Raw genomic sequence first — 24937 nt, 5'->3', positions numbered from 1 at the left:
TGTCTTCACATATCCCCACGTCATCACCTTGCCCCCAGCTCCCCCTACACCCATTCTCAGTCCTGAAGAATGGTTACACCCAAAACGTCGATTTCTCTACCTCTTGCTGCTGCCTGGCTTGCTGTGTTCTTCCATCCTCTTGCCTGCCTACTGTGGATTCCAGCATCTGCAGTTTTTTGTTGTCTCTGACATCTTCCCAGTAGTTTTCAAACAATTTAGACTTTTCTTTTCTGCAGCTGCCTTGGTTTCTTCCATTCATGACTGCTTCTATCTCATCCAATAGGAGGAATATCTACTGCTCAGATACTGGCTATTTGGATCTCTGTGCTCCAGCTTGTGTCGGGTGAACACTGCCATTGCAATATGAGCCCTAATAATCACATATTAGTTTTGTTGACTGTGTATTGTCTTGCTGCAGAGAAAGAGCATCAGTGTTCATCGTGCACTGAATTGTAAGCATTCCTAGTTGCAGCTGTGTATCAAATACATCCAAATCACATTTCAGAAGTGCCAAGGTGTCAAAGCACACTCTGACAATCTCATCAAATTGTTCAGAAATCCCTATTCTATTGGAGATCCAATAATAATTTTCAGAGGTATACAAATCATGGGAGACAAATGCCTTTCCTTCTGTTGAAGCTACTGTATTGTTCGAAGCTAATGAAATGAGTATGATGAAATTTCTCAAAAATGATCAGAGTTCTTAATTTGTAAATATTTGCAGATTCAAATGATCTGTTATAAAATCCTTGTTACTAGTTATCTGACTATTCATATTTATATACTACGCTCATAAAATATGTTCACATTTTAATACCATCCACTTACCAACTGGGTACTTTCTTTAAATTTGTCATTCAATTCATCAGTTTCTCTTTTGAGCTCTCCTACTTGTTCTTTCAGTTTCTGAGACTGTCTTTGTAACTCCTCTTGTCTCGTTTGTTCCGATTTTAATTCTTCTCGAAGTCTGTTGCTCTCACCTTCCTTTTGATGAATCTAAAAACAGGCAAAATTATAAATAAGGTAGAAACAATGACTGCAGATGTTGGAAACCAGATTCCTGATGAAGGGCTTTTGCCCGAAACGTCGATTTTACTGCTCCTCGGATGCTGCCTGACCTGCTGTGCTCTTACAGCACCACTAATCCAGAAAATTATAAATAAGTGAATCCTTCTGTACCCTGGACCAAATTATTAACAAATATAAGAACATAAGAGATAGGAGCAAGAGTAAGTCATTTGGCCCCCGAAACCCTGGCTCATTATTCAACAAGATCACGGCTGATCTGTCCCAGTCCTCAACTCCTCTCTGATGCCAGCTCAGCAGAGTCATCAACTCCCTGATATTTTAAATATCTATCTACCTCATCTTTAAATACTTCCAGTGATCTAGCCTTCACAATTCTCTGGGGTAGGAAATTCTAGGCATTCACTACTCTTGAGGGAGAAGAAACACCTTTGCCTCTCAGTTTGAAATGGCTTTCCATTTTCTGTAACTGTGTTCCTAGTTTGTGATTTCCACTACTGGAAGTATCTTCTAAATATCTATATTGACAAGCCCTCTCAGAATCTTGTATGTTTCAATGTCTGTGTACGTTCTTCTAACTTTGAATAAATAAATGCCTAACCTATTTAGCCATTTTTGATAAGTCAACACATTCATACCAGGAATCAGCCTTGTGAATGTTTTTTTAACAGCTTCCAATGCCAGTATGCTGTACTTCGTTTTAAATATAGGGCCAAAATTGCACAGAGTACCTGAGAGCAGCCTCATCAACATGCCGTACAATTGTAACAAAACTTCCCTGTTTTCAAGCTTCAACCCCACCCCCCCAAAAATAAAGGCCAAAATTCTGTTTGCCTTCTTAACTATTTGCTACATCTGCATGATAACTTTTCATGTGTCATGCACAAGAACACTCAGATCCCTCTGCTTTGAACTTTTTGGCATTGCTCTCCATTTAACTAATCCGCTTTTGATTCTTATCCCTAAAGAGCACAACCTCATGCTTTCCTAAATCACATTTGTCAAGTGTTTGACTCCTCAATCAACCTATCTATATCCCCTTACAGATTCCTTATGTCCTAATCACAACATGTTCACCCATCTATTTATGTATCATCACCAAATTTGGATACATTACCCTCTGCCCCCGTCCTCACTGGCCCTACAAATGAGCCACATTTGTCTGAGCCACGGCTGTAACCCAAACCCATTCAGGAATGTTTCTACCCCATACTGCCGGCTTTTTAAAATTTTAACTTTTTAGGAGGCTTCTGAGACACTTCCATTTCAGACAGCTTCCGAGTTTGCTTCTCTGCTTCAGTAGTGCCCATGTCGTCCTTTTCATGTCACTGGAACTTGACTGCTATCCCTAAATGAACAATGAATGTGGATCATATAGTTTAAGCAATGGTTCCTGAAGTTTCACTGTCAGGATGGTACTAACAATGGGCTTAGCAAGTCCACTGGGACAACTTTATATGAGGTGGTCATCTAATGGAATACCTACCAGTTCATTGACCAAAAGATAGAGTGAACTAATGGAATGATGAGCAGAATGTAAGGGTCCTCAGCAAAATATCCAGAATGCAACACCACTGGGAGAGGTGAGTTCTACTGGAAAAGGTGACTAAGGGAGTACTGCAAAATGGAAGGGTTCACATAGACTTCTTCTTCAGTGGTGAAAAGCTGACAAGGTACTCCCGGCTCAGAGTGGAGTCTTGACCCTTCTAGCCATATCTGAGTCCTTGTTGTCACCGTAGCTCCCTGATGTAGCTGATAATTCTAACCTGCTAACTTCTAGGTGACTGTTCACTCCCACAAATTTGCAGTGGGGTCCCATGCAATGCCAGATCACAGGGGAACAGAGCACTTGATTGGGGCCTTAATTCATTGTCTACCTGCCTGCCACAATAGACTGGACTACCAGTTTCCATGATAACCACCTACTGGGTAAGTCGTATGGAGTTGGGACAGTTTGGGGGAGGTCAGACACCATTGAAGGGCTGTCCTGAAGGAGTTTTTCTGCTACTTATCAAGCCCCACCCAAATCTAATTCTGACTCCACAGTCAGCAAAATTCAACTCATTATTCACCCACCTGCATTTGTAGCATTTTAATCTGCTCTTTGCTGGTGTTGACTTCCATCTCCAACTTGCAAATTGATTGCTGGTGCTTGAGTCCTTCTGTGACTGCACTTTCGTGACTCTGTTTATTCTGAGCATTTTCAGCTTTAAGTTTTTCAATTTGTACCCTATTTATATTAACGAAAAATAGAGAATCTAATTAAGGATGTTGTTGCCACAATGGTTCCCACATATTGAGGACAGTGATCATGGTATCATAAGATTTTGGTTGATTATGGAAAAGGACAGAGAAAATATTGGCGTAAAAATAATTAATTAGGGAAAAGGCAATTACATTAGAATGGATCTGTACCAGGTAAGTTGGTCTCAAAATCTGACAGGTAAGATGGTAACTGAATAATGGACTATCTCTAAAGAAGTCAGTTCAGGTTTGACAAGATATATTCCCATGAAAATGGAAGGAAGGATAGAAAATCCAGAGCTTCCTAGCTGTTGAAAGAGACAGCATTATGATAAAGAAGGCACAGTGTACTTATGACAGATGTCAGGTGGATCACACAGCCAAGACCCAGACTGATTATACAAGTTGGGCCTCTTTCCTTGAAGAAGAGAATGTGCAGTGGAAATTTGATAGAGGTATTCAAAATCATGACGGGCCTGGACGGAGCAGATAGGGAGAAGATGTAGACTACTAGGGGAAGAATCGAGAACAAATGGGTTTAAGGTAATTGGCAAAGCAAGCAATGACAACATTATGAGAATTAATGTCCCATAGTGACTAGTTATGAGCTGGAATGTGAAAACTATGAGTATAGTGGAGGCAGAGTAAATGGAGAATTTCAAGAGGGAATTGTATTATTATCTAAAAAAGCAAAACTTGTTCAAATTACATGGAGAATGCAGAGCATGGCAATAAATGAATTACTCTTTTAGAGAATTGACACAGACAAAACAGAATGGAAAGCATCCTGACATGCTGTAACAGCATTGTCACTTTATAATAAAGTCTAAAAACATTTCCTCAATTGCTAGAAATAATTATCCCAACAAATTTACAAGATGTTTTCATGCCAGAATTCTAATTTCTCTTTCTGGGTGTCTTTGTCAAAGTAACAAGAATTTGGATACATAAGAGTTCAGTTTTGCTATGTAACTACCATCAAGCAAATGCGTTAAAGAGAATATTCAGATGATTTTACAATAGCAAAACCTTTGTTTGTGGTAAAAACAATGACTGCAGATGCTGGAAACCAGATTCTGGATTAGTGGTGCTGGAAGAGCACAAATTCAGGCAGCATCCAAGGAGCAGCGAAATCGACGTTTCGGGCAAAAGCCCTTCATCAGGAATAAAGGCAGAGAGCCTGAAGAGATAAGCTAGAGGAAGGTGGAGGTGGGGAGAAAGTAGCATAGAGTACAATAAGTGAGTGGGGGAGGGGATGAAGGTGATAGCTCAGGGGCGAGAGGGTGGAGTGGATAGGTGGAAAAGAAGATAGGCAGGTAGGACAAGTCCGGACAAGTCATGGGGACAGTGCTGAGCTGGAAGTTTGGAACTAGGGTGAGGTTGGGGAAGGGGAAATGAGGAAACTGTTGAAGTCCACATTGATGCCCTGGGGTTGAAGTGTTCCGAGGCGGAAGATGAGCGTTCTTCCTCCAGGCGTCTGGTGGTGAGGGAGCGGCGGTGAAGGAGGCCCAGGACCTCCATGTCCTCGGCAGAGTGGGAGGGGGAGTTGAAATATTGGGCTACAGGGCGGTGTGGTTGATTGGTGCGGGCGTCCCGGAGATGTTCCCTAAAGCGCTCTGTTAGGAGGTGCCCAGTCTCCCCAATGTAGAGGAGACCGCATCGGGAGCAACGGATACAATAAATGATATTAGTGGATGTGCAGGTAAAACTTTGATGGATGTGGAAGGCTCCTTTAGGGCCTTGGATAGAGGTGAGGGAGAAGGTGTGGGCGCAGGTTTTACAGTTCCTGCGGTGGCAGGGGAAGGTGCCAGGATGTGAGGGTGAGTTGTAGGGGGGGGCGTGGATCTGACCAGGTAGTCACAGAGGGAACGGTCTTTCCTGAAGGCGGAAAGGGGTGGGGAGGGAAATATATCCCTGGTGGTGGGGTCTTTTTGGAGGTGGCAGAAATGTCGGCGGATGATTTGGTTTATGCGAAGGTTGGTAGGTTGGAAGGTGAGCATCAGGGGCGTTCTGTCCTTGTTACGGTTGGAGGGGTGGGGTCTGAGGGCGGAGGTGTGGGATGTGGACAAGATGCGTTGGAGGGCATCTTTAACCACGTGGGAAGGGAATTGCGGTCTCTAAAGAAGGAGGCCATCTGGTGTGTTCTGTGGTGGAACTGGTCCTCCTTGGAGCAGACACGGCGGAGGCGGAGGAATTGGGAATACGGGATGGCATTTTTGCAAGAGGTAAGGTGGGAAGAGGTGTAATCCAGGTAGCTGTGGGAGTTGGTGGGTTTGTAAAAAATGTCAGTGTCAAGTCGGTCGTCATTAATGGAGATGGAGAGGTCCAGGAAGGGGAGGGAGGTGTCAGAGATGGTCCAGGTAAATTTAAGATCAGGGTGGAATGTGTTGGTGAAGTTGATGAATTGCTCAACCTCCTCGCGGGGGCATGAGGTGGCGCCAATGCAGTCATCAATGTGGCGGAGGAAGAGGTGGGGAGTGGTGCCAGTGTAATTATGGAAGATGGACTGTTTTACGTAGCCAGCAAAGAGACAGGCATAGCTGGTGCCCATATGTGTGCCCATGGCTACCCCCCCTCCTCTAGCTTATCTCTCCACGCTTCAGGCTCTCTGCCTTTATTCCTGATGAAGGGCTTTTGCCCGAAACGTCGATTTCGCTGCTCCTTGGATGCTGCCTGAACTGCTGTGCTCTTCCAGCACCACTAATCCAGAAACCTTTGTTTGCACCTGACTGATGAGGGTAATTTTGAAATAAAACTCAAAATGTTTCTTTTTTCATTTTTGTGCAATCAGAAATACCAGGCTTCTCCAAGCTCCTCTTGGTTGCCATATCTTGTTGCTCTCCACCTCCAACCCATAGAAGTATTGTTTCCTCGACTTGGAGATGGGTATGGTCACCGAACATTGTTGAAGCCCAGAATTGAAAGTCTGTCCTGAGGGAATTATTTTCCACTAACAGCTCCCCCAGCCCTATGCTAATGTTGAATAGCATCCACTTGAAAACTACCCAATTCACTACAGTGTGACTTCCTATCATTTATACCGTAGCTTTCTATAAAACAGTCTATGATAAAGAACATTTAATATACTTCAACATATTGTCTATAATGATGAGAAACATTGATCTAAAAATCTATGTGATAATTCTAATGCAATTTCATGTTTGAAATATATTCCTGCAGAGATGTTCAATACAATGCAATGAGTAAAATAACCTATCTGTAATAATGTGTGAAATTATGAGCCTTTTTTTGTGCTATATTATATTTACTTATTCACTCTGTCAAAAGAAATATTTCTCACTGAGTAAAGTTCCAACAACAAATAGACATCACAAACAACTAACTCCTATAATGGTTAATCAATATTGCAGACTGCCAGCATCTTTCTATGCCACCACACTAGCATAAAGCCTAATCAATACACCAGCAATTATGTTTGCCAGGTCTGCGGTAGAAGACACTTAAGGAATCATTTCAGGTTTGACAAAATACCTAGTTTATTCTTCATTCCATCACTTAATTACTAATCCTATCTAATACCTATTGGCATATCACGTAGTTAACACTTTTGTTCACTTACTGTGCAGTCATCTTTCTAAATGATGATAGGAAAATATTACAGCAATAATGTCAGATTGCTTTTTTAAACAATTCTCTGAAACAAATATTTACAATTTTACTGTTCAAATATTCCAACGTATTGATATTAACTAAAAGAGTTCATGTTGCTATCTGAAATTTAAAGAAAAGACAATAAATGTTTAAAGTGTTGCTTAAGAGGTTAGCTGATGTGAATTCATACAAATAAAAAATACACAACATTGGATTTTAAAACTATGCCCTCAAAACTAATTGTAAGAAAACTGATATATAATGAATAATACTCAGCAAAAATCTGAAATTTATACCTGTAGTAACCTGCCCACTCTAATTAAGTTACTTTCTGTTAGCTTTTTGTTAAGAATGCAGTAACATAGCTCTAAACTAAAAGTTTCCAAACTGGAGACAACAAGGTTATTGGCAATGGTGGTAAATGAAGGGGGTGGTTGAGGGGTGGGGACATTAGTGGAGAACAATAGCTGCAACTAATTATCAGGTGATGCCAGTAATACATACATTCTCTGTTGATATCAAATGAGGCCTGGTCGCTAAAGTGGACAGGCCTCTCAACAGGAACATCAAGTGTGCTGACCAGCACAGTTTCAGCAACTAGCCACCTGGATGCAACTCTAAGCTATAATCCACTCTCATATAATTATTATACAGAGATCAACCAGTTGTCAATACAATGCTCAAAAAAATTGGTTTCAGTGGTATTTATAACATGAGGCACAAAGATCATTAATTACCAGGGTCTACATTCAAATACCTTCAGGGTTTAGATTTGAATGATCCTTAAGGCCTACCTGAGGAGAAAAAAAGCATAAAAAAGCAAAGAAAGGCACGGAAGAGATGCTAGGAGCTTCCAAGCAGGAGCAAAGTGAATGAGTGCTAAGAGATAAAACAAGGAGCTCTGACAAGCACCCTGGCCAATCCATGAATTGTGTGCCTGTACCTGTGCACAAAGTGTACTGGCAACAGCATCAAAATAACTGTTGCCTGTGTTCTCCAAAATTCAGCACTGAAGTGCCTCACTGTATTCTAATTTTGGTCAGAAATGTACAATGAAAATGTGGTAAGATTGATATGCGTCCAATGACAAAGTCCATGAACTTTGGGGGTGATCACTGCTCATGGAACACATCATAAGACATTGGGATGTTGCTGTCCAAGGTGGAGGTCTAGAGGAACAAGTAGTAAACTGGAGTCATTAAGTATCTACTCTATCTTTTGTGTTAAAAATTGTCACCGTCCAGTTTCTAACTGGGAGAATGAGAAACAACATACCAATGAGGTAATAGTATGTCAATGCATAAAACTTTTGGTTTATTCCCTTATCATTTAGTTTTCTGAGTTATCTTTGCAGAAGAGCACTTCTTTACTATTTATGTAGTTATCCGATCACATTATGGTGGGTTACCTAAAATCTTATGAATGCCCATCAATAGAAGAAACTGCTTTGTGAAACAAGTACTTTCCTCCTTGTAGTTTCCCCGATTTCTGAGCCAGCCGATAGTCTTCAGATTGGTGCAGGTATTTGCTACAGAATCCTGGATGATGAAATTAGACATTTTCCTTTATTTAGCCATGCCTGAATCTGTGGACAATGCATCTCATCTCATTTAAAGTTGATGATCTGAAATTCTTCTCCTACTCTTTGTGCTTGTTTGATTGCTGAGGTAAACATGTCCAGATACTCAGTCACATTACTGAAAGATTGGTGCTCGCTCACCACAACCTCTGTTACTGGTGTTGACTGTTCTGTTTTCTGGAAGAAAAACATTGCCACCAATTCCACAAAATCTGAGACTTCCTCCATGTTGATAACATGCCAGCATCTTATTGGATTGTTTCATTTATTTATGTTCTACCATGAATCGAGTGAAGTCTTCTCCTGATCAGTCAATAATGGTTTCTTTTTCCTCAACTAGTGCTCGAACAGCTGTGTGCTTCTGGGCGATTTGTTTTCTGGAAGCCTATCAATCGCCTTCAATTCCTCTTATGCACATAATGTTGAGACATGCACACAAGCTCAAAAATGAATTTGGTTGATTGTGAATAATGTACACGTGTAACTGTAGCATTCCTATTCTTCTGTCAGTTGCACTTGGCATCTGTAGTATTATTGAAGCAAGCTGCAGCTTCTACTTCTTCAGCCAAAGTAACTGGTGCCTTAGGATAGTAACATTTGCTTATGTATCAAGGGCAAAATCAACAGGATATCCATTTATGTAAACAGGTTCTGTCTCTTTTGGCTCATCTGGATTAGTTAGGAGTATCTCAGTTGTCTTGTCCAGAGGATGGATATCATCAAGTGAAGATATCCTTACTAATAGTCATGGACATGCCACTGTATACACTTCTAATTCAGACTATTTCCACTGTCTGAAACTATGCTTTACTTCTGTACATCTTCTAGAAATGACCTATAGTTTTATAAATGTAGTATTCCTTCGAGATGCATGGACCTTGTCTAATCTTATGATTCCTTAATGTCTCACAGTGCTGACTATGGTTTGTTTAGCATCAGCTGTTTGGGTTGTTCTTTGTTGTTGGCCTGTTGCATGTATGTTTAGAGTGTTCATACCTTACAAAGTTAACAGACTCTATTGGCTTCTTGATGGAGTGTTTGTCTTCTCCTCTCAGGATCTGTCTGTGTCTTTCTGGTTAGTGCTTCCAGCATGATTTGAATAGCTTTCTCTGAAATTAAATCTCCCTTGAATTATAAAGAATCTGACAAGTTTCATTAAGAACTTCAACAACCATTCTGGGTGGACTATTGCAATTTTTGGATCAGTTTGAGTTGCATGTTATGGAGGATTTTTCGGTACAAGGCTGAGCAACTTTTCTTGCTCTATCTAACCAACATTGCCTCATTAATTCATCTCTTACATCCAATTTCTGCCCCATTTGATCACATACATTCATAGAATAACTTGCCACTCAGTGGATATCAATGTAAAGATTAATAGAATATATGGATGAGTGCGGGCGTTCCAAAGTTGTCCTCTCAGTGAGAGACAGAATCAGTACTTGGTGCAGAAAGGGAAGACAGCATTGCATTTCTTAAACAATGACCTGTAGGTCTTGGTAAATAAGGTACTGCAAAGGAGCAACATCCTCTTCTTATAGGACTGGCAAAGATGATTGTGCCACCAGATCTGGGTCAATGTCATCCCCAAGATGTGGAGGAATGGTAAACAGGGCAAAATGAAGGTTAATGACCTTTTCCACTCTGCCAGGGTAAGTGCTAAACTCTTCTCTTTGCCACTTCAGACTCAATCTAACAGTGCCACTTCCAACATCTCCCATCAAGACTCATGTCCAACCACCCGCAATGTTGGCTAAGATATACTTCCTCACAGCTCTTCCCTCAGCCTCCCACATCACTATCTTGGCATGACTCCATGCTGTCTCCTTAGTCCTTTGGAACATCTCACCACCTTTCCCTGATATGCATCAGCACCATGTCACCCACTGTCATCTCACTCTTTCCCCACCTTTTCTCATTACAGGAGAAGGTGGCCCATAACAGGGCAGAGGGATCTCATACAGGTCATGGGGGTGGGGGTGGGAGGTGGGAATCAGGTGATTCTGACATCGGTGATTTTACTCCCAATAAGGAGAAAATCCGAAGGCTCACAGTAGTATTGGTCCTTTGGGAATGCCAAATTACTTAGTATTACTCTACATGGCACTGCTAACTCATGCCTATGATACTTTCTTTCTCTTCCTGTCTTGTAGGTTCCTCAAGTCTCCCCACGATGTGTATGGAGAAGCAGCCAGCTGTGGAAGAACTGCCTTCCTCTACGAGAGAATTGAGACCTCAGAGAAAGAATTTGCAAGGCTGTCTCTTACATTCCAGAAGCCCAGGTAGTGGGATCCATAGGCATAGAAAGTGTGGGTTCGCACTCTGATGAGCACCACACTGACGTTTGCAGCTGACTGAGGAAGAAAACAGTCCAGGCAGCTGGGATTTGAAGAACTGCCAAAGGCCAGCCACCTGCTCAGCCCTAGGCAGTGGATAATCCAATGGTTATGGTAATCAGGGACATCACCCAAAATGCACAGGGAAGTAAGCAGCAGCAGCAGATGCACAGAGGATGCAATGGTCCTCAATGTCCTGAAGCTGCATTCCTGCAATGTCATGCAACCTTCTATCTGCCTACACTGCCATGGAAAGCCAGGATAAACATTGCCCAGAGCTGCTGGAAAAGTGAACTCACTTGCACTCCATCACCTCAGCTAGTGGTCCTCAGCCCAAAGACAGGGATTGGAGAACCTTGACACCAGTCCAAGTGGCCTGTCCTCATATGGAGACTGGGTGGGTTGGGGTGGGGCGGGGTGGGGAGGTTTCCAGGAATACCAAGCTAAAAGTGGAATCATACAAGCCCCTTGGTAATTTCCACTTAGGATACTACAAAGGTGGCCAAGCTCTCCTCCTCCATCACACCTGCCTCTGACCCTTGGAAGTTCAAGTCAAGGAGGGTCAACTTGCCTCTGCCAAAAGATCCTTAGCATGTCTGGCTTGTCTAGACACAAGTACCTGTGGGGTCAGAGTAGACCTTCCAGAACCATTCTTCGAGACCAGGGAAGGCAATAAATTGTAATGGGAGGGAGAGAAAGAAGGAAATGTACTGAGGACAGTTTTGTGACATTAGTAGAGAAGACATTTTCGTAAATGGAATTGTGTACATAAATAATGATGACTTTAACATTCATGGATCTGCTTTGAATCTCTCTGTGTAGGTAGTCAATGCATTTCCACACCAGCTAGGAAAAATTCATGGTCACTCATGAGACTTGGATGGAGGTCTGTGCTGACAGCCAATTGCATCATCAGTAAACAGGAGGAACAATGGGAACACATGGCATTGGGTGCTGCTGACACCTTTGTCCCTCTTGGTTTAAAATCCCGTATGATTGGCTCTGTCTGAGGAAAGTGTAGAGTTCAAAGATTTGTCCAGTGGTGGTGTTGCCAGGGATGTGCCACGTACAGAGAGGGTCAATGCTGTAGAATGGCCAGGGAATCTGACAGCCTCTGTGACTGTTCACTACACTTTTCATGGGCCTGTGACCAAATTCATTCCCATTTAAAAGCTCGGTGTGTGGGTAATTGTTGCAGTCTGTTCCCTCATTTACCCTGCTGACCCTGTGTGCTTGCAGCCATTTTCTACTATTGGCCATTTTCGAATTCCAGCAAGATGGAAGGTGACACTGAACTTTCCTCTTTGGTGGCTTTCAGCCTCAGTCTGACCATGTCAGTGAGTGTACCCAAACATCCACATCCTTTTTCTGGGAGGCAATCCCATCCATCCCACAGGATTCACACATCTCCCAGGCCAACATCCACCCATCCAATTTCACCTACACTAGCCTACCATTTCAATCTAGACTCTGGCATAAGGTGCACATGCTCAAGGTGCACATTCATTGATCCGCTCTTCCCTCCCATGAAACCCGGGTGTTCATGACCGTGGATGACCCTCCCTTCGGCATTACACCCTTCCCAGCCATGCTTTACAGTGTTGACCCCTTTGAAATCCTGCTCCCCATCACAGTTGCACTGTTTCCTTACCTACACCAGGCATCCTCAGCCCCGAAGACTAAACTGCTAAGGCTCCCACTTTTTTCCTTGGTTTCTATCTGTAGGTGTTGCTTAAGTCCTAGCAATTATGGCAGGTTAAATATAGTTGTACTTATTGCTGTCATGCAATAAATCATCTGTTGTCTCAGACACACCTGACTGGCTGACCGTGGCCCACTCCCTGGACTGTACCAACATGAGCCCCCTGACCAAGCCAGCTCTGGATCGGATGCTTGACCATGGCCAATGCCCCTGCCTGGTATGGAAGGCTGCCCTGTGCCTGGACCAACTGACTGACAGGTGCCTCCATGAACTTTATTCTGGACTACTTCTCTTAGAGTCAGATCCATGGCTGCCTGCTGCACATGCATTGTATTGTTCGCATATAGTGTAGATGAATGATTGATGTAACACACTACTGTACAGCAAGATGTGTGGTCCCTAGACTGAGGATTGCTTAGCAGCAAGGCATGCTACCTGAATGTGTGACTGAGCTAATTGGAATGGTAAGGCAGGCAGCTGTTATTTTTTATTTCAAAAATATACTTTATTCATAAAATACTTTAATAGTCTGTACAGTTGGACATGCCATACATATGTAAACATTCCATTTGTTTGCATACCGAAAACAGAGTAATCATTCCTATTTACAGGTCTGTACGATTACATTCTTAGCTGAGGCGTCAGCAGAGCCCAAATGACTGCGTGGGCCCCCTGTTCTTCTTTAGGCAGGCAGATGTTACACGGTGGTCTTTCCCCACCGTGCCTTGGCGGCAGTTGCCCCAAGCTTCAGCGTGTTCCTCAACACGTAGTCCTGGACCTTGGAATGTGCCAGTCTGCAACACTCAGTCGGGGTCAACTCCTTCAGCTGGAAGATCAACAGGTTTCGGACCGCCCAGAGACCGTCCTTCACTGAGTTGATGATCCTCCAGGCACAGTTGATGTTTGTCTCGGTGTGCGTCCCGGGGAACAGGCCGTAGAGCATGGAGTCCCGCGTCACAGCGCTGCTCGGGACAAACCTCGACAAACACCACTGCATTCCTCTCCAGACTTCCTCTGCATAGGCACATTCCAGAAGGAGGTGTGTGACAGTCTCCTCCCCCCCGCAGCTGCTTTGAGGGCAGCATGCGGTGCGGCTGAGAGTCCAGGCGTGCATAAAGGATCTCAAAGGCAGAGCTCTTCTCACCACCAGCCAAGCCATATCTTGGTGCTTGTTGGAAAGTTCTGGCGATGAGGCATTCTGCCAAATGGCTTTGACAGTCTGCTCAGGGAACCGCTCGGTAGGATCCGCCCTCTCCTTTTCCCGAAGGGTCTCAAGGACACTACGTGCTGACCACTTCCTGATGGACTTGTGGTCAAAGGTGTTTTTCTTCATAAACTTCTCCACGAAGGAGAGGGTGATATGGAACGGTCCAACTACTCGGAGCGTTCCGCGGCAACGAGGCCAGGCCCATCCTTCGCAACACCGGGGACAGGTAGAACCTCAGTTTGTAGTGACACTTTACGTACTGGGGATCCACGCACAGCTTGATGCAGCCACACACAAAGATGGCCATCAGGGTGAGGGTGGCATTGGCTGTATTTTTTTCCCCGTTGCCCAGATCTTTGTACAGCGAGTCCCTTTGGACCCGGTCCATCTTTGACCTCCATATAAACTGGAAGATGGCCCGGGTGACTGCAGCGGCACAGGGTCTGGGAATAGGCCAGACCTGTGCCACGTATAATAGCAATGACAGTGCCTCACACCTGATGACCAGGCTTTTTCCCGCAATGGAGAGCGACCTTAGCTTCCAAGTGCCCAGTTTCTGCCTCACTTTGCTGATACGCTCCTCCCAAGACTTGGCGCACGCCCCAGCCCCCCCGAACCAAATATCCAGCACCTTCAGGTGGTCGGTCCTGACGGTGAAGGGGATCGAGGATTGGTCAGCCTAGTTCCCGAAGAGCATGGCCTCGCTCTTGCCTCGGTTTACCTTGGCCCCCGAGGCCCATTCGAACTGATCACATATGCACATGAGTCTGCGCACAGCCAGCGGATCCGAGCAGAAAACGGCGACGTCATCCATGTACAGGGAGGCCTTAACCAGCAGGCCCCCGCTGCCAGGAATAGTCACCCCTCTCAGGCTCACATCCTTCCTGATGGACTCGGCAAATGGCTCTATGCAGCACACAAACAAGGCAGGAGAGAGATGGCAGCCCTGCCTGACTCCAGATCTGACTGGGAAGCTATCTGATTCCCACCCATTGATTGAGACTGCACTGACAATGTTGGTGTAGAGCAGTCTGATCCAATTGCACATTCCCTCCCCAAAGCCCATTTTGGAGAGAACATCTCTCATATACCTGTGTGATATTCTGTCAAAGGCTTTCTCCTGGTCCAGGCTGATCAGGCAGGTGTCCAACCCCCTGTCCGCACGTAGGCGATCGTATCCCTGAGCAGCGCAAGACTCTCAGCGATCTTCCTGCCCGGCACAGCACAGGTTTGGTCAGGGTGAATCACCGACCCCAGAGCAGACCTGACCCGGTTGGCGATTACCTTTGACAGAATTTTGTAATCCGCATTCAACAGTGAGATCGGTCTCCAATTTTTGAGTTCCTCCCTCCCCCCCTTCCGCTTCTGGATGAGGGTGATGATGCCTTTCCTCATGGATTCACTCATGGTACCTGCCCGAAGCATACTGACATACACCTCCAGCAGGTCCTGGCCAATCAAGTCCCACAGAGCGGAATAGAGCTCGACCGGTAAGCCGTCGCTTCCGGGAGTTTTATTCCTTTCGAAGGACTCAAGGGCCTTGGTCAGCTCGTCCAGAGATAGCGGCTGGTCCAGCCTCTCGCGTGTTCTGTCGTCTAAGACCTCCGTGATAGAGAACGGGAATGACTGGGAGGCCGCGCTGTCAGTCGGCTTCGCGTCATACAGATTGGCATAGAAGGATTTACTGATCCTCATAACGTCAGCTTGAGATGACGTTAGCAAGCCATCTTCTTCCTTCAGGCTGCTGAGCACGGAGCTCTGTTTGTGCACCTTCTGGAAGAAACATGAGCAGGCAGCTGTGAGCAAACAGCTAGGTGCTACATTTGTTATCTAGGTCTGCAAGCTAGGTGGGTATTCCTGTGTGTTGTGTTCCTGATGCAACCTTTCAGTGCAAGTTGCTGCTGCAACGTGCAATGCAAGTCTGTGCTTCCAGAGTGTCTGAATTCTGGTTGATGTTGTCTGTTAATAACATCATCCATAAACGGACATAGTTGGATTAAGTTCTGGTATTCAATTTTGGGGCAATGCTACACCTTAGAAACTGCCAGCTCCATGATGACCAATCTTTACCTTTGTATGGTTCTTCTTTGACATTGAATCTGCTAGGAAGCATTAATATTATTCCATTGTCTTTTTCTCAATGTGTTGTTTAATCTTAGTGCTGAAAAGGTCTTTCAAATTTATCATTTCATTTTTTAAAAAATTGCTGTTATTTAACCTTGTACTCACCATTGTTGTTTTAAACTGAATGACTTGTAGAGCTTGTTAGACTCTGCAACACAGCAATGGAGCTGTCTGTACTGTATATGCCAATCATTTTAACTCTGTTTCTGCAATACTATGTTGAATTTTTTAATAAAGCTTTAATTTGAATTATTGGTTATTTTGTTATAATTCATTACTTCTGAGGATTTTGAATCTGTTTCTGAAATGCTTTAACTCTGTATTGCTTATTGGGTTTTCCTGTATTTTTGAGCATTTGCCTGCCTTTTTTAACAATTCAAATTAGTGATTACCCACTGGTTCTAGGGGTTTCACACCTTCTGAGGCAAGATTTTTCCTTTCTTTCTGGGTAAAATGAATTTTTTTTCACTTTTCATAGTTTAAAACAACAAACACTTCTCTCAGCATAAATGTTTAAATTAAGTTCTCTGGCTGTTACACTTATAAATTTTCCCACCAAAATCACAGCTTAATTATTGAGACTTAATCCTTTCAAATTTGTATTTTTTTCTGGTTTTAATTCTTTGGCTAGACATTTCAATGAGATTGTTTCAAAATAGCTTTCATCAGTTCAATTAAATTCTGAGACTTTCCCGATTCTGTAACTTTGGTCTAAATTTCTTTCCTGACCTTTTCACTGTTTTTTTGCAGTTCCGCCAAGTATCAATGTTGGTCAATGGAAGTGAAAGCTCTCTTTTACACTCCCTTGTCTTCCTATTCTGGTCTTTGACCCATTTTTCACAAGTTATTCCATCTACTTCCTGGAGCTTGCAGCTGTTCTGTTCACAGTCTTCCTCATTCATACCTCTGTATTTTCTAAGTGTGGCAAGCTTTTCCCTCTTCTGAGCCTATCTTGTTGCCCTAGTTTATCTTATCAGCTTTAGAATGAAGTTTTGCCTTTGGAGTGCTGAGCTTGCCTTTTTGGTGCTTCCAATGTTGCTACGGTCTCTCTAAATTTGTAATCATGTTTCAGCTGCTGACTGTCGTTTTAAAGTGGTAATGCTCTTAAAATGGTAAACTCACTTGCTTGAAAATTTTCCTGTTCTTCTGTGTATTTGGGATCTTATCTTCTTGTGGTGAAGGTCAAATCTACACTGCTGCAGATGACAATTCCTGGTATCTTATCTCTCCAGTATGTGATATTGGGTTGTTTGAGGTAATTTGCTACTCAACAATCCTCCTTTGCTTTGGGTCTATCTGGAAATTAGCCGTACAAGATGCACCATGGTAAAGAATCTACAGAAGAGGCATTGTTCTGAGACAACAAGATGATATAGTGTGTGATAGCAATATGTACGCCTACGTTTGGTCTGCCATAATTGCTAGGACCTTAAGGAACTACTATAGATTTAACTACTCTTGCCAAAAGCTACAGTAGAACTTCTTGTCTTCACTCCCAGACAACATGTGATATCAGTGAAATGGATGGAACCAATATAACATAAACATTAAACCTTTCAGCATTATTACTTTACACAACAATTTTTTTCAAAGCATAAAACTATTCCAGTAAATAATCTCAAGTCTGAAAGGAAATAAATTTTATCTGGGTAGTAGTTAGTCAATTACTGAATTTAGATTTATTGTGAAAGCACAACTATTGTCAAGTACTATTCTTAAAGTCTGTGTTATTGTTAATTAATGACATCTTAATCAATGATTTCAGCTGGCCCAGTTAAGGCAGTTTCTTTCCAATTAAAATTCTCTCCAAAATTAATTTGCAATTTTCTATGACAGGTTGGAATTATTTGACAGCATACTAGCAGAGACATGCAAAATATCCAGGGCTGGAAGTTTTGGAAGTTTTTTTTAAGCATGAGATTGGCAAAACCCTCAGAGTGCTTCAAAAAATACTTAAAAGTAACTATTAATGTTGTTTTGCTAGCTTCTGCTGATTTCATGCTAAAGAATGAAGTGACAAGGAACCTGGAGAATCTTGCATAATTTCAGGATGATAATCTGGATTCTTAGAAAATGCAAGTCAGCAGAAAATAATTGGGACTTTGTGCAAGATTGCTTATATCATGATTTTGTTCCATACTAGTTGATTGTAGAAGGGGTTGTGCACAGGGACTGCATAGCACATGCATTCTTCAAGTGAAACAAAGTTAGATATTTGGTATAATTTGTTCATGGTTGCATATATAATTTAGTCACCATTTTAAAGTCAATCATGTTCTCCTTATTTTTAAGATATGTTTTAATGAAATATATTTATTTTTTATAGTTAAAAAGCAACATACAACTTGAGAAATAGAAAATTTGAATTGGCTGAAGCAATGATGCTTTTCTAGCTGAGTAGCTAGAAAGTATTAAGCTGAGGTACTGCACCACTACTGCATAGGTTGTTCATAAGATTTTTGACCATTGAATTATGTGCTCTTTAACTGGAACTCTGAGTCCAAACTAATTTGGCAGAAATACAACACTGGATAAACTTAGCAGTAACTTGCTTTCTGATCAACAATGCACTAAACATTTCACCTGTTAGCATCGATCTCTTCTTTGTTGCTAGTTTCTCGCTCTTTCAGAATTTTAAGCTCTGATTGTAGTTTACGATTTGCCTGTTCATGCTGGACAATCTCTGTAACACGATCACTGAGCTGATCCTGTGTGGTTTGTAGGCTACTCTCCATCAGTAAAAGTTTCTCCTGATGGTGTGCCAGCTCCTGTGCTGTGAAAAACAGTCACACAATAACACTGAGTTTATAATTTTGTAAATGATTCCAAGGATTTGCCTACAGTAAATCATTTTCAGTTTATTACTACACAGGATGAAACCACAGTCAATCTTCCTTAAAATAAACTTGTGCTTTATTTTTAAAGTTTTTATTTTAAAGTTCTGAAGTAGTGTCATTGGACCCAAAACATTAACTCTTAATTCTCTCCAAAATGCTGCCAGACCTGCTGAGTTTTTCCAGCAATTGATTTCATTATGGACTGGCCAGATCCCTTCAAAACATTTTAAGAAGGTAGCCCAGACCTTAACTTTTTTTAATTTTAATAGCAGCTGTAGAGTGGATATTCCAGGAGTAATGCAGCTGGTCAAACCACACATTTAAAGTCCACGGAAGAAACACGAACAAAAGAAAATGGAATTTAGAATAACAACTTATTTGATAACTCAACTGACTCTATCGCAACTTAAACAAGAAGCTGGTTCGATTCCTGCAACATCCCATAAACATCCCTTGGCAAAAAGTAAATTCAAACATAGATTCTTACAGGCACAAGGGGTATGGCAACTGTCATTCCTTCACTACTGACTGCTGTATATAGACTTGGAGTTCAAATATTTCATAAGTAATAAGAGCGCAGAACTGATGTGGCATAAAGTTTGCACTGCTGATACCGTCCTTGAATAACATAGGTTAAGTTATGAAGATGTGTTGTACGAGCTGTGCTGATGACGTGAAAAAAATCTGTCAAAATTATACTGAGGAATTGCACAAATTAAGAATTGTATTATTCTAACAGAAGCAGTATTAAACTGAATATGCTCAAGCCATTATTAATAAAGATTTTGTGAGCACTTGTTTGCTTGTTGTGAAACCTTTTGCATTTAAACTGGTGACTGGATTACCTACAAAACAACAATGATTATATTTTAAAAGTCATTAATTAATTGTGTAGTCTTTTGAGACAACCTGAAGATGTGATAAGATGCTACATAAATGTGAGCTCTTTTGTTTTGCTTGTGCATATTGTTAGTGCACCATCCTTAATAGAGCTGTAAACTGAAACAGTAAAGGAAACAGGAGCAGTGCTATGAAAATTACCTCATGATTGGAAAACTGGGCAAACTAGTCATATAACAAATGCATGGACGATGTATTCTAAAACACAAGACATAACATGCAGTACTCTTGCACAATATTTTTTACTTCATTATTGGTTAACACGTTATTGATTACTGCAAATCACAAATTTAACATATCATCAAACAAGAATCAATAACAAATAATTTACACTTGCAGAAGCAGCAGATTAGACTCAGTTGTTAATTCTGAAAGCAAGGATTACTTCTTTATTTTTATTAACATGGATACTTCTGTGTAGAACAAAAATAAAAAAATTCACTAGTGCTGCTCACCATGCTTATCTAACTGCACACATCAGATTTTGTGTTGGTCAGCAGGTTTCAGATATTTTCAAAGTGCTATCATTTCTGTAAAATGATCAGGAACAGACATGTAGAGTACATGCTAGTGAACACAATAAACCACCAATAGGGGGTGTCAGTTACTGCTGTTTCACAATAATAATGTGGGTTTGCTTCCATTCTCTCCTCTCTGAGGAGGCAATACAGCAGACGGCTTCTGAACTTGCTTGGCCCATAAATCTGTGTCGAATGGATCAAAAATTTAATCAAAAGGTACATAGCAGCTGAAAAATTCCCCATTTACTCCATTTCCACTCCTCTTTCTGGGGGCGGAATGATAAAACAGTATTTTTGTATAGCTGGGGAGAAGATGTGGCCCACAGGGAAAAGTTGTTAGGAAGGCAAAATATGTAACAGAACTGAAATATACAGTGAATGTGGAGCACCTCTCCTGTAAGCTATTGATTCTTCTTTATAATCTACCCTATCTCTACCATCAGTCTTTGCATGTGTCTTAAAAATAATCAAGTGCTTTCCTGTGTAGCTAAATTAGTAAAATTAACTTTAATAAAAAGAAAATGAAAATTAAAGAGAGAGAAATCACAACTGCTAACACTTTAAAAAAATTCTCCAAGGCATGCTAACGATTGACCCTCTCCCCATGGGTAGTTTTAATAAGCTCCAAAATCCCATCCCTTGTTAGTAAAGCCAGATAGTAAGAAATAAAAAGGTTCATCAATTCATTGCCTGAGGCACTCTTACATTTCTAATACAGCACAGGGCATTTCTGATGCTAAGCAAAAGGTTAAGCGTTGCTGTATCTCTATATTGTATAACAGATAGAAAAAGGTCGAGAAACAAGATCCCAAGTTTTCTCCAGATCAGAGTCACAAAACAAAAACACTGAGATTTGAGATACAAGCATGAAGACTCAAAATAATTATGAGAATTTCTCAAATATTTTTCAGTCTAGATATATTTTGAAATTGTTATCAAAAGATTTAGTTAATTGCATTAAATAAAGGTGATTAATGACAAATACGAAAAACAAAGCAATTTACGTAGTGCCTTCAGGTAGATGTTCAAGGCATACTGTTATAGCATGGGCAGGAAACCCAATTGCTTTCAAATCATTTTTTGCAGCTTAGTTTATTTATATAAATAATTACCAACTGAATAAAGTGAAGGAGAATACCCCTTCAAAATATCTTTTAAAATCTCCAGCATTTTACTGTCGGCACTTACTGAACCATCATACTAAAGCTATTTTACATTGTTAGCTAAACATCCAGATATTTCTGTCCGTGTAACACTGTCTGAATTGGAGCAATTACCATAAAACATTTTTATTTATCAATTTTATAAATTTCAACATATGTAAATACATTTATTGGCAAAAAAACTTTGATACTGTACTCCAGCTGAAAATATTAGTTATAGGTATTTTCCAATGAACCTGATCAGGGTTGCACACCTCTGCAGGAGGTAAAACTTGAAACTGGAACTCCTGGCTCAAAGTTAGGGACACTGCTATCGCAATACAAGAACTGCTAAGTAGTTAGTTACATGCTTAAGACATGTTAAGTACATTTTATGATAGATTAAGAAAAAGAGTTAGTCAGCTTCAACAAAAATAACCGTATTTCGTAAATAAGCATACTTCCCATTTAATCACAATTTTTTTGGAATGGCAAGTGAGCTTTATTTTTCAGGAACATTAAGCCTTGACCAGGCTATCCCTTTCATATTCAAAACTGACACACAAATACCTTGTGTAAGGGGGTCACTGATATGTTGATGGGATATTTAGAGTAAATTTTGGGTGACTGAAAGCTTGCTGTAATACACAATAATCACTTGAATCTAATCATGGGGTAGCAGGCTAGGGAATAGAATAAAGTGGGAAGATACCATAATCAAAGATACAGCTCGTCAAAGAAACATGTAACTGTACAAATTGACTGCTCATTCTACTTTAAACCACCTCCAATCATTTGAGAGAGTAGGAATTCTCCTTGCACTATTTATATCTAAGCAACATCACTCATTTTGAACAAATTGTCTGACTCTCAAAGTGTTTTTGGGTATGGGAGCAAGCCCTGATGCTTACACAGGATGGTAAGATGGGATAAGCTACATCCGGACTGTGGCACTGAAGAGACCAATTAAGGGATGAGTACCTCTACTTTATCAGCTGTAGTTAGAAAAGGTCTTCCTCATAGTTGAAGGACTGGCAATTTAAGTGAATATCAAAGAACCAATGTCTGGAGACTCGAGCTTCAAATTATTAAAGCGCTTTCAAGGTAGATAAGTGCTGGAGGGTGGTGTGCAGGGCTGCCAGGGTAGATCAGAACTGTTAGATGGTAGGCCAGAACCACTTGGGGGTGGATGTGAACTGTTTTGTGGCGAAGGTCAGAATTGCCATAGGGTAGGGGCCAGGGGAAGAGAACGGTCATAAGAATAAAAATAATAAACTCATGGTAGTGATGAGTGGAAATACATGGGTGCATGAGAAGGCACTACCTTTAGATGAGTACCTGAAATGTTGATAACTAAATTCCTGGGTAACAAATAAAAAGGTCTGTTGTTGATGACAGGACAAAGAATCTTTTACTGAAAGAAAGGGATAAATGAGAGGCAGAATGATGCAGATATACAGAGGAGACAGATGGATCGGTTGGGAAAGTGGAGCTGTTGAAGTCGTATTGTGTGGATGTGTCAAGGGAAAGGGAAAAGTGGGAGGTGGATAAAAAGTAAAGCAGAGGTATGGGAAGATGACCAGGAGAGAGATGATAATAAGGTCACTGATTTTGCAGTCAGAATACAAGACCAGGACAGACCATGCATGATGTAACAGAATCATTGGCAGCCTCAAACGTAGCTTATAACAACAGAGAGGGATTATTTCTGCTCTGTGACCTCCTTGGGATAAGGGCTGTACTGAGGACAGGCAACAGAGAGAAAGAAAAGGAATTTGTAGTTCCATGCACTTGAGGAATTGAAGAGCCTGGCCTTAGGGATTGAAAACTGACACAAGAGCAAAAGCAGCATGTCATTTTCCAGATTGAAGGTGGGATTCCATGGTTTTGATAAAACAGAAGAGAATAAGTTACTGCTGACCACCTAACCCCAGGGATGTACTCAGTCCTATCAGAAAAAAAGAGAATGGCTTGAGGCACCTCAGATGAATTGAAATCCTAGTTATCATGAACTGTGGGCTTCAGAAAAGGGACATAGGACAACTCGTTCAGAATACTAACAAAAGAATGGTTGTGAAAGGCTGCAGCTGAATCTGTCACTGTGTGTTGCAGCACCTTCTTCATTTGTTCTGGAGTGTGTGTGTGTGAGAGCGAGAGAGAGAGAGAGAGACAGACAAATACACAGACTGGACAAGGTAAAAACATTGACTGCAGATGCTGGAAACCAGATTCTGGATTAGTGGTGCTGGAAGAGCACAGCAGTTCAGGCAGCATCCAAGGAGCAGTGAAATCGACGTTTCGGGCAAAAGCCCTTCATCAGGAACACAGACTGAACAATCAGCTCTTCAAATGTGTATTTGCAGGCTGGTGACTTGTGGTCTGTTTTGTAGGTAGTTTTAAGGCAATTTGTTGTTTCAGTTTCAAATTTGATTTCTGTGTATTTTCTTTCAGAGCATATGCTGTTCCATTCTCTTTGTCTATGGAACAAGTGGATTTAGTTATTATATGTGTGATATTTATATATGTAACGTTTGACATGGATCAAGGAATGGTTAAGTCCTACTTGTAAAACCAGGCTTAGTACTTTGCTGGAGAGGACTTATACTGGTCACCAGCGACACTTGCATGTGCGGATATGGAAAGGACAGGCTTGTGGAAACACTGGATTCAGATCAAGAAGTATGGAAGCACACAAAATAATAAGGACTAAATGGTGACAACTAGTGTCCATTATGTTCTCTTTTTACAAGACCATGAAAACAACAGTACTGTTGATACATCTGGTAACCATGATTGTGGAAGGAACTGACTGTGGGTCCCAGTTCGATAAAAAATTGAGATGTCTCTTGCAATCAGCAGTGTGAAACATTATGTTTCATTATTAACAAATTAATATGCATAAGGAATAGCTCTGAGCAGAAGGAATGGGGAACAGAAATGCCTGAAGTCACGAAGTATGGCAATGAAGTTCCCTTTATACGTAAAACTATCAAGTATAAATCTAGCATCAGAATCATCCACTGTAGTTTAAATGTTATCATCCCCATGATATCTATATGCAGTTATTTGTGATGAATTAATTATTATTCAAGTTATTTGCTTTCAGATTGTGAATGTTGACTGCAGGCTCACATGGTAAAAACAATAGATTGCAGATGCTGGAAACCAAATTCTGAATTAGTGGTGCTGGAAGAGCACAGCAGTTCAGGCAGCATCCAAGGAACAGCTCACATTGTTGATAACCTGTTCAGTGTTTGTAGCCTGAATGAGAGAAATTTCTAAACTTCATTAGGTGTACATGAGCACTTAAGATAGCTGAATTACACAGCTAGAGTCAACAATTCAATCGTAACACTTAATTTCAAGAAAATTTGAATTGCTACAGTAGTTGTGTAGAGAGTCAGTCAGTATTTATTAATGAATTACAGTTGTTAGCCATAACAAGATTGCCAACTTTTAAATAACAATGAGCAAAGCAATGTTCAAACAGAATTTTAAGTTCAATTTGAACATGATTAACATGATAACAAAACACTTAACGACATTGAGAACACTGGAGATACGAACTGGTCAAAGGACTTCACTGTACCCAAGTACAGTGGGATTTCCTACTGTTGGCTGGATGTGGACAACAATGCCTGTCTATTTCACTTAGGGATAGCAACAGGAGTCATATATAGTTTAAGCATCACCTAAACTATACCATT

General features: G+C 41.4%; 1 protein-coding gene across 2 annotated transcripts in view; it reads right to left on the bottom strand.

Moving 5' to 3' along the window:
* pmfbp1 (polyamine modulated factor 1 binding protein 1) overlaps positions 1-24937 on the bottom strand; it is a 791959-nt gene that overhangs the window by 124890 nt on the left and 642132 nt on the right. For both annotated transcript variants that reach the window (XM_087995767.1, XM_087995768.1), the window contains 3 exons: positions 18414-18603; positions 3103-3256; positions 829-996 (listed from right to left, as the gene is read on the bottom strand). In XM_087995767.1, coding sequence (XP_087851893.1) covers positions 829-996; positions 3103-3256; positions 18414-18603 — 512 coding nt within the window. The remainder of the gene's footprint in view (positions 1-828; positions 997-3102; positions 3257-18413; positions 18604-24937) is intronic.

Source organism: Chiloscyllium plagiosum, unplaced genomic scaffold, assembly GCF_037043375.1.
Source record: "Chiloscyllium plagiosum isolate Xiang-an unplaced genomic scaffold, Cpla_swu_hap1 HiC_scaffold_17, whole genome shotgun sequence".
Classification (NCBI taxonomy): Eukaryota; Metazoa; Chordata; class Chondrichthyes; order Orectolobiformes; family Hemiscylliidae; genus Chiloscyllium; species Chiloscyllium plagiosum.
Note: the sequence above shows the minus strand (reverse complement) of the source record. Positions and strands in the feature narration are given on the sequence as shown.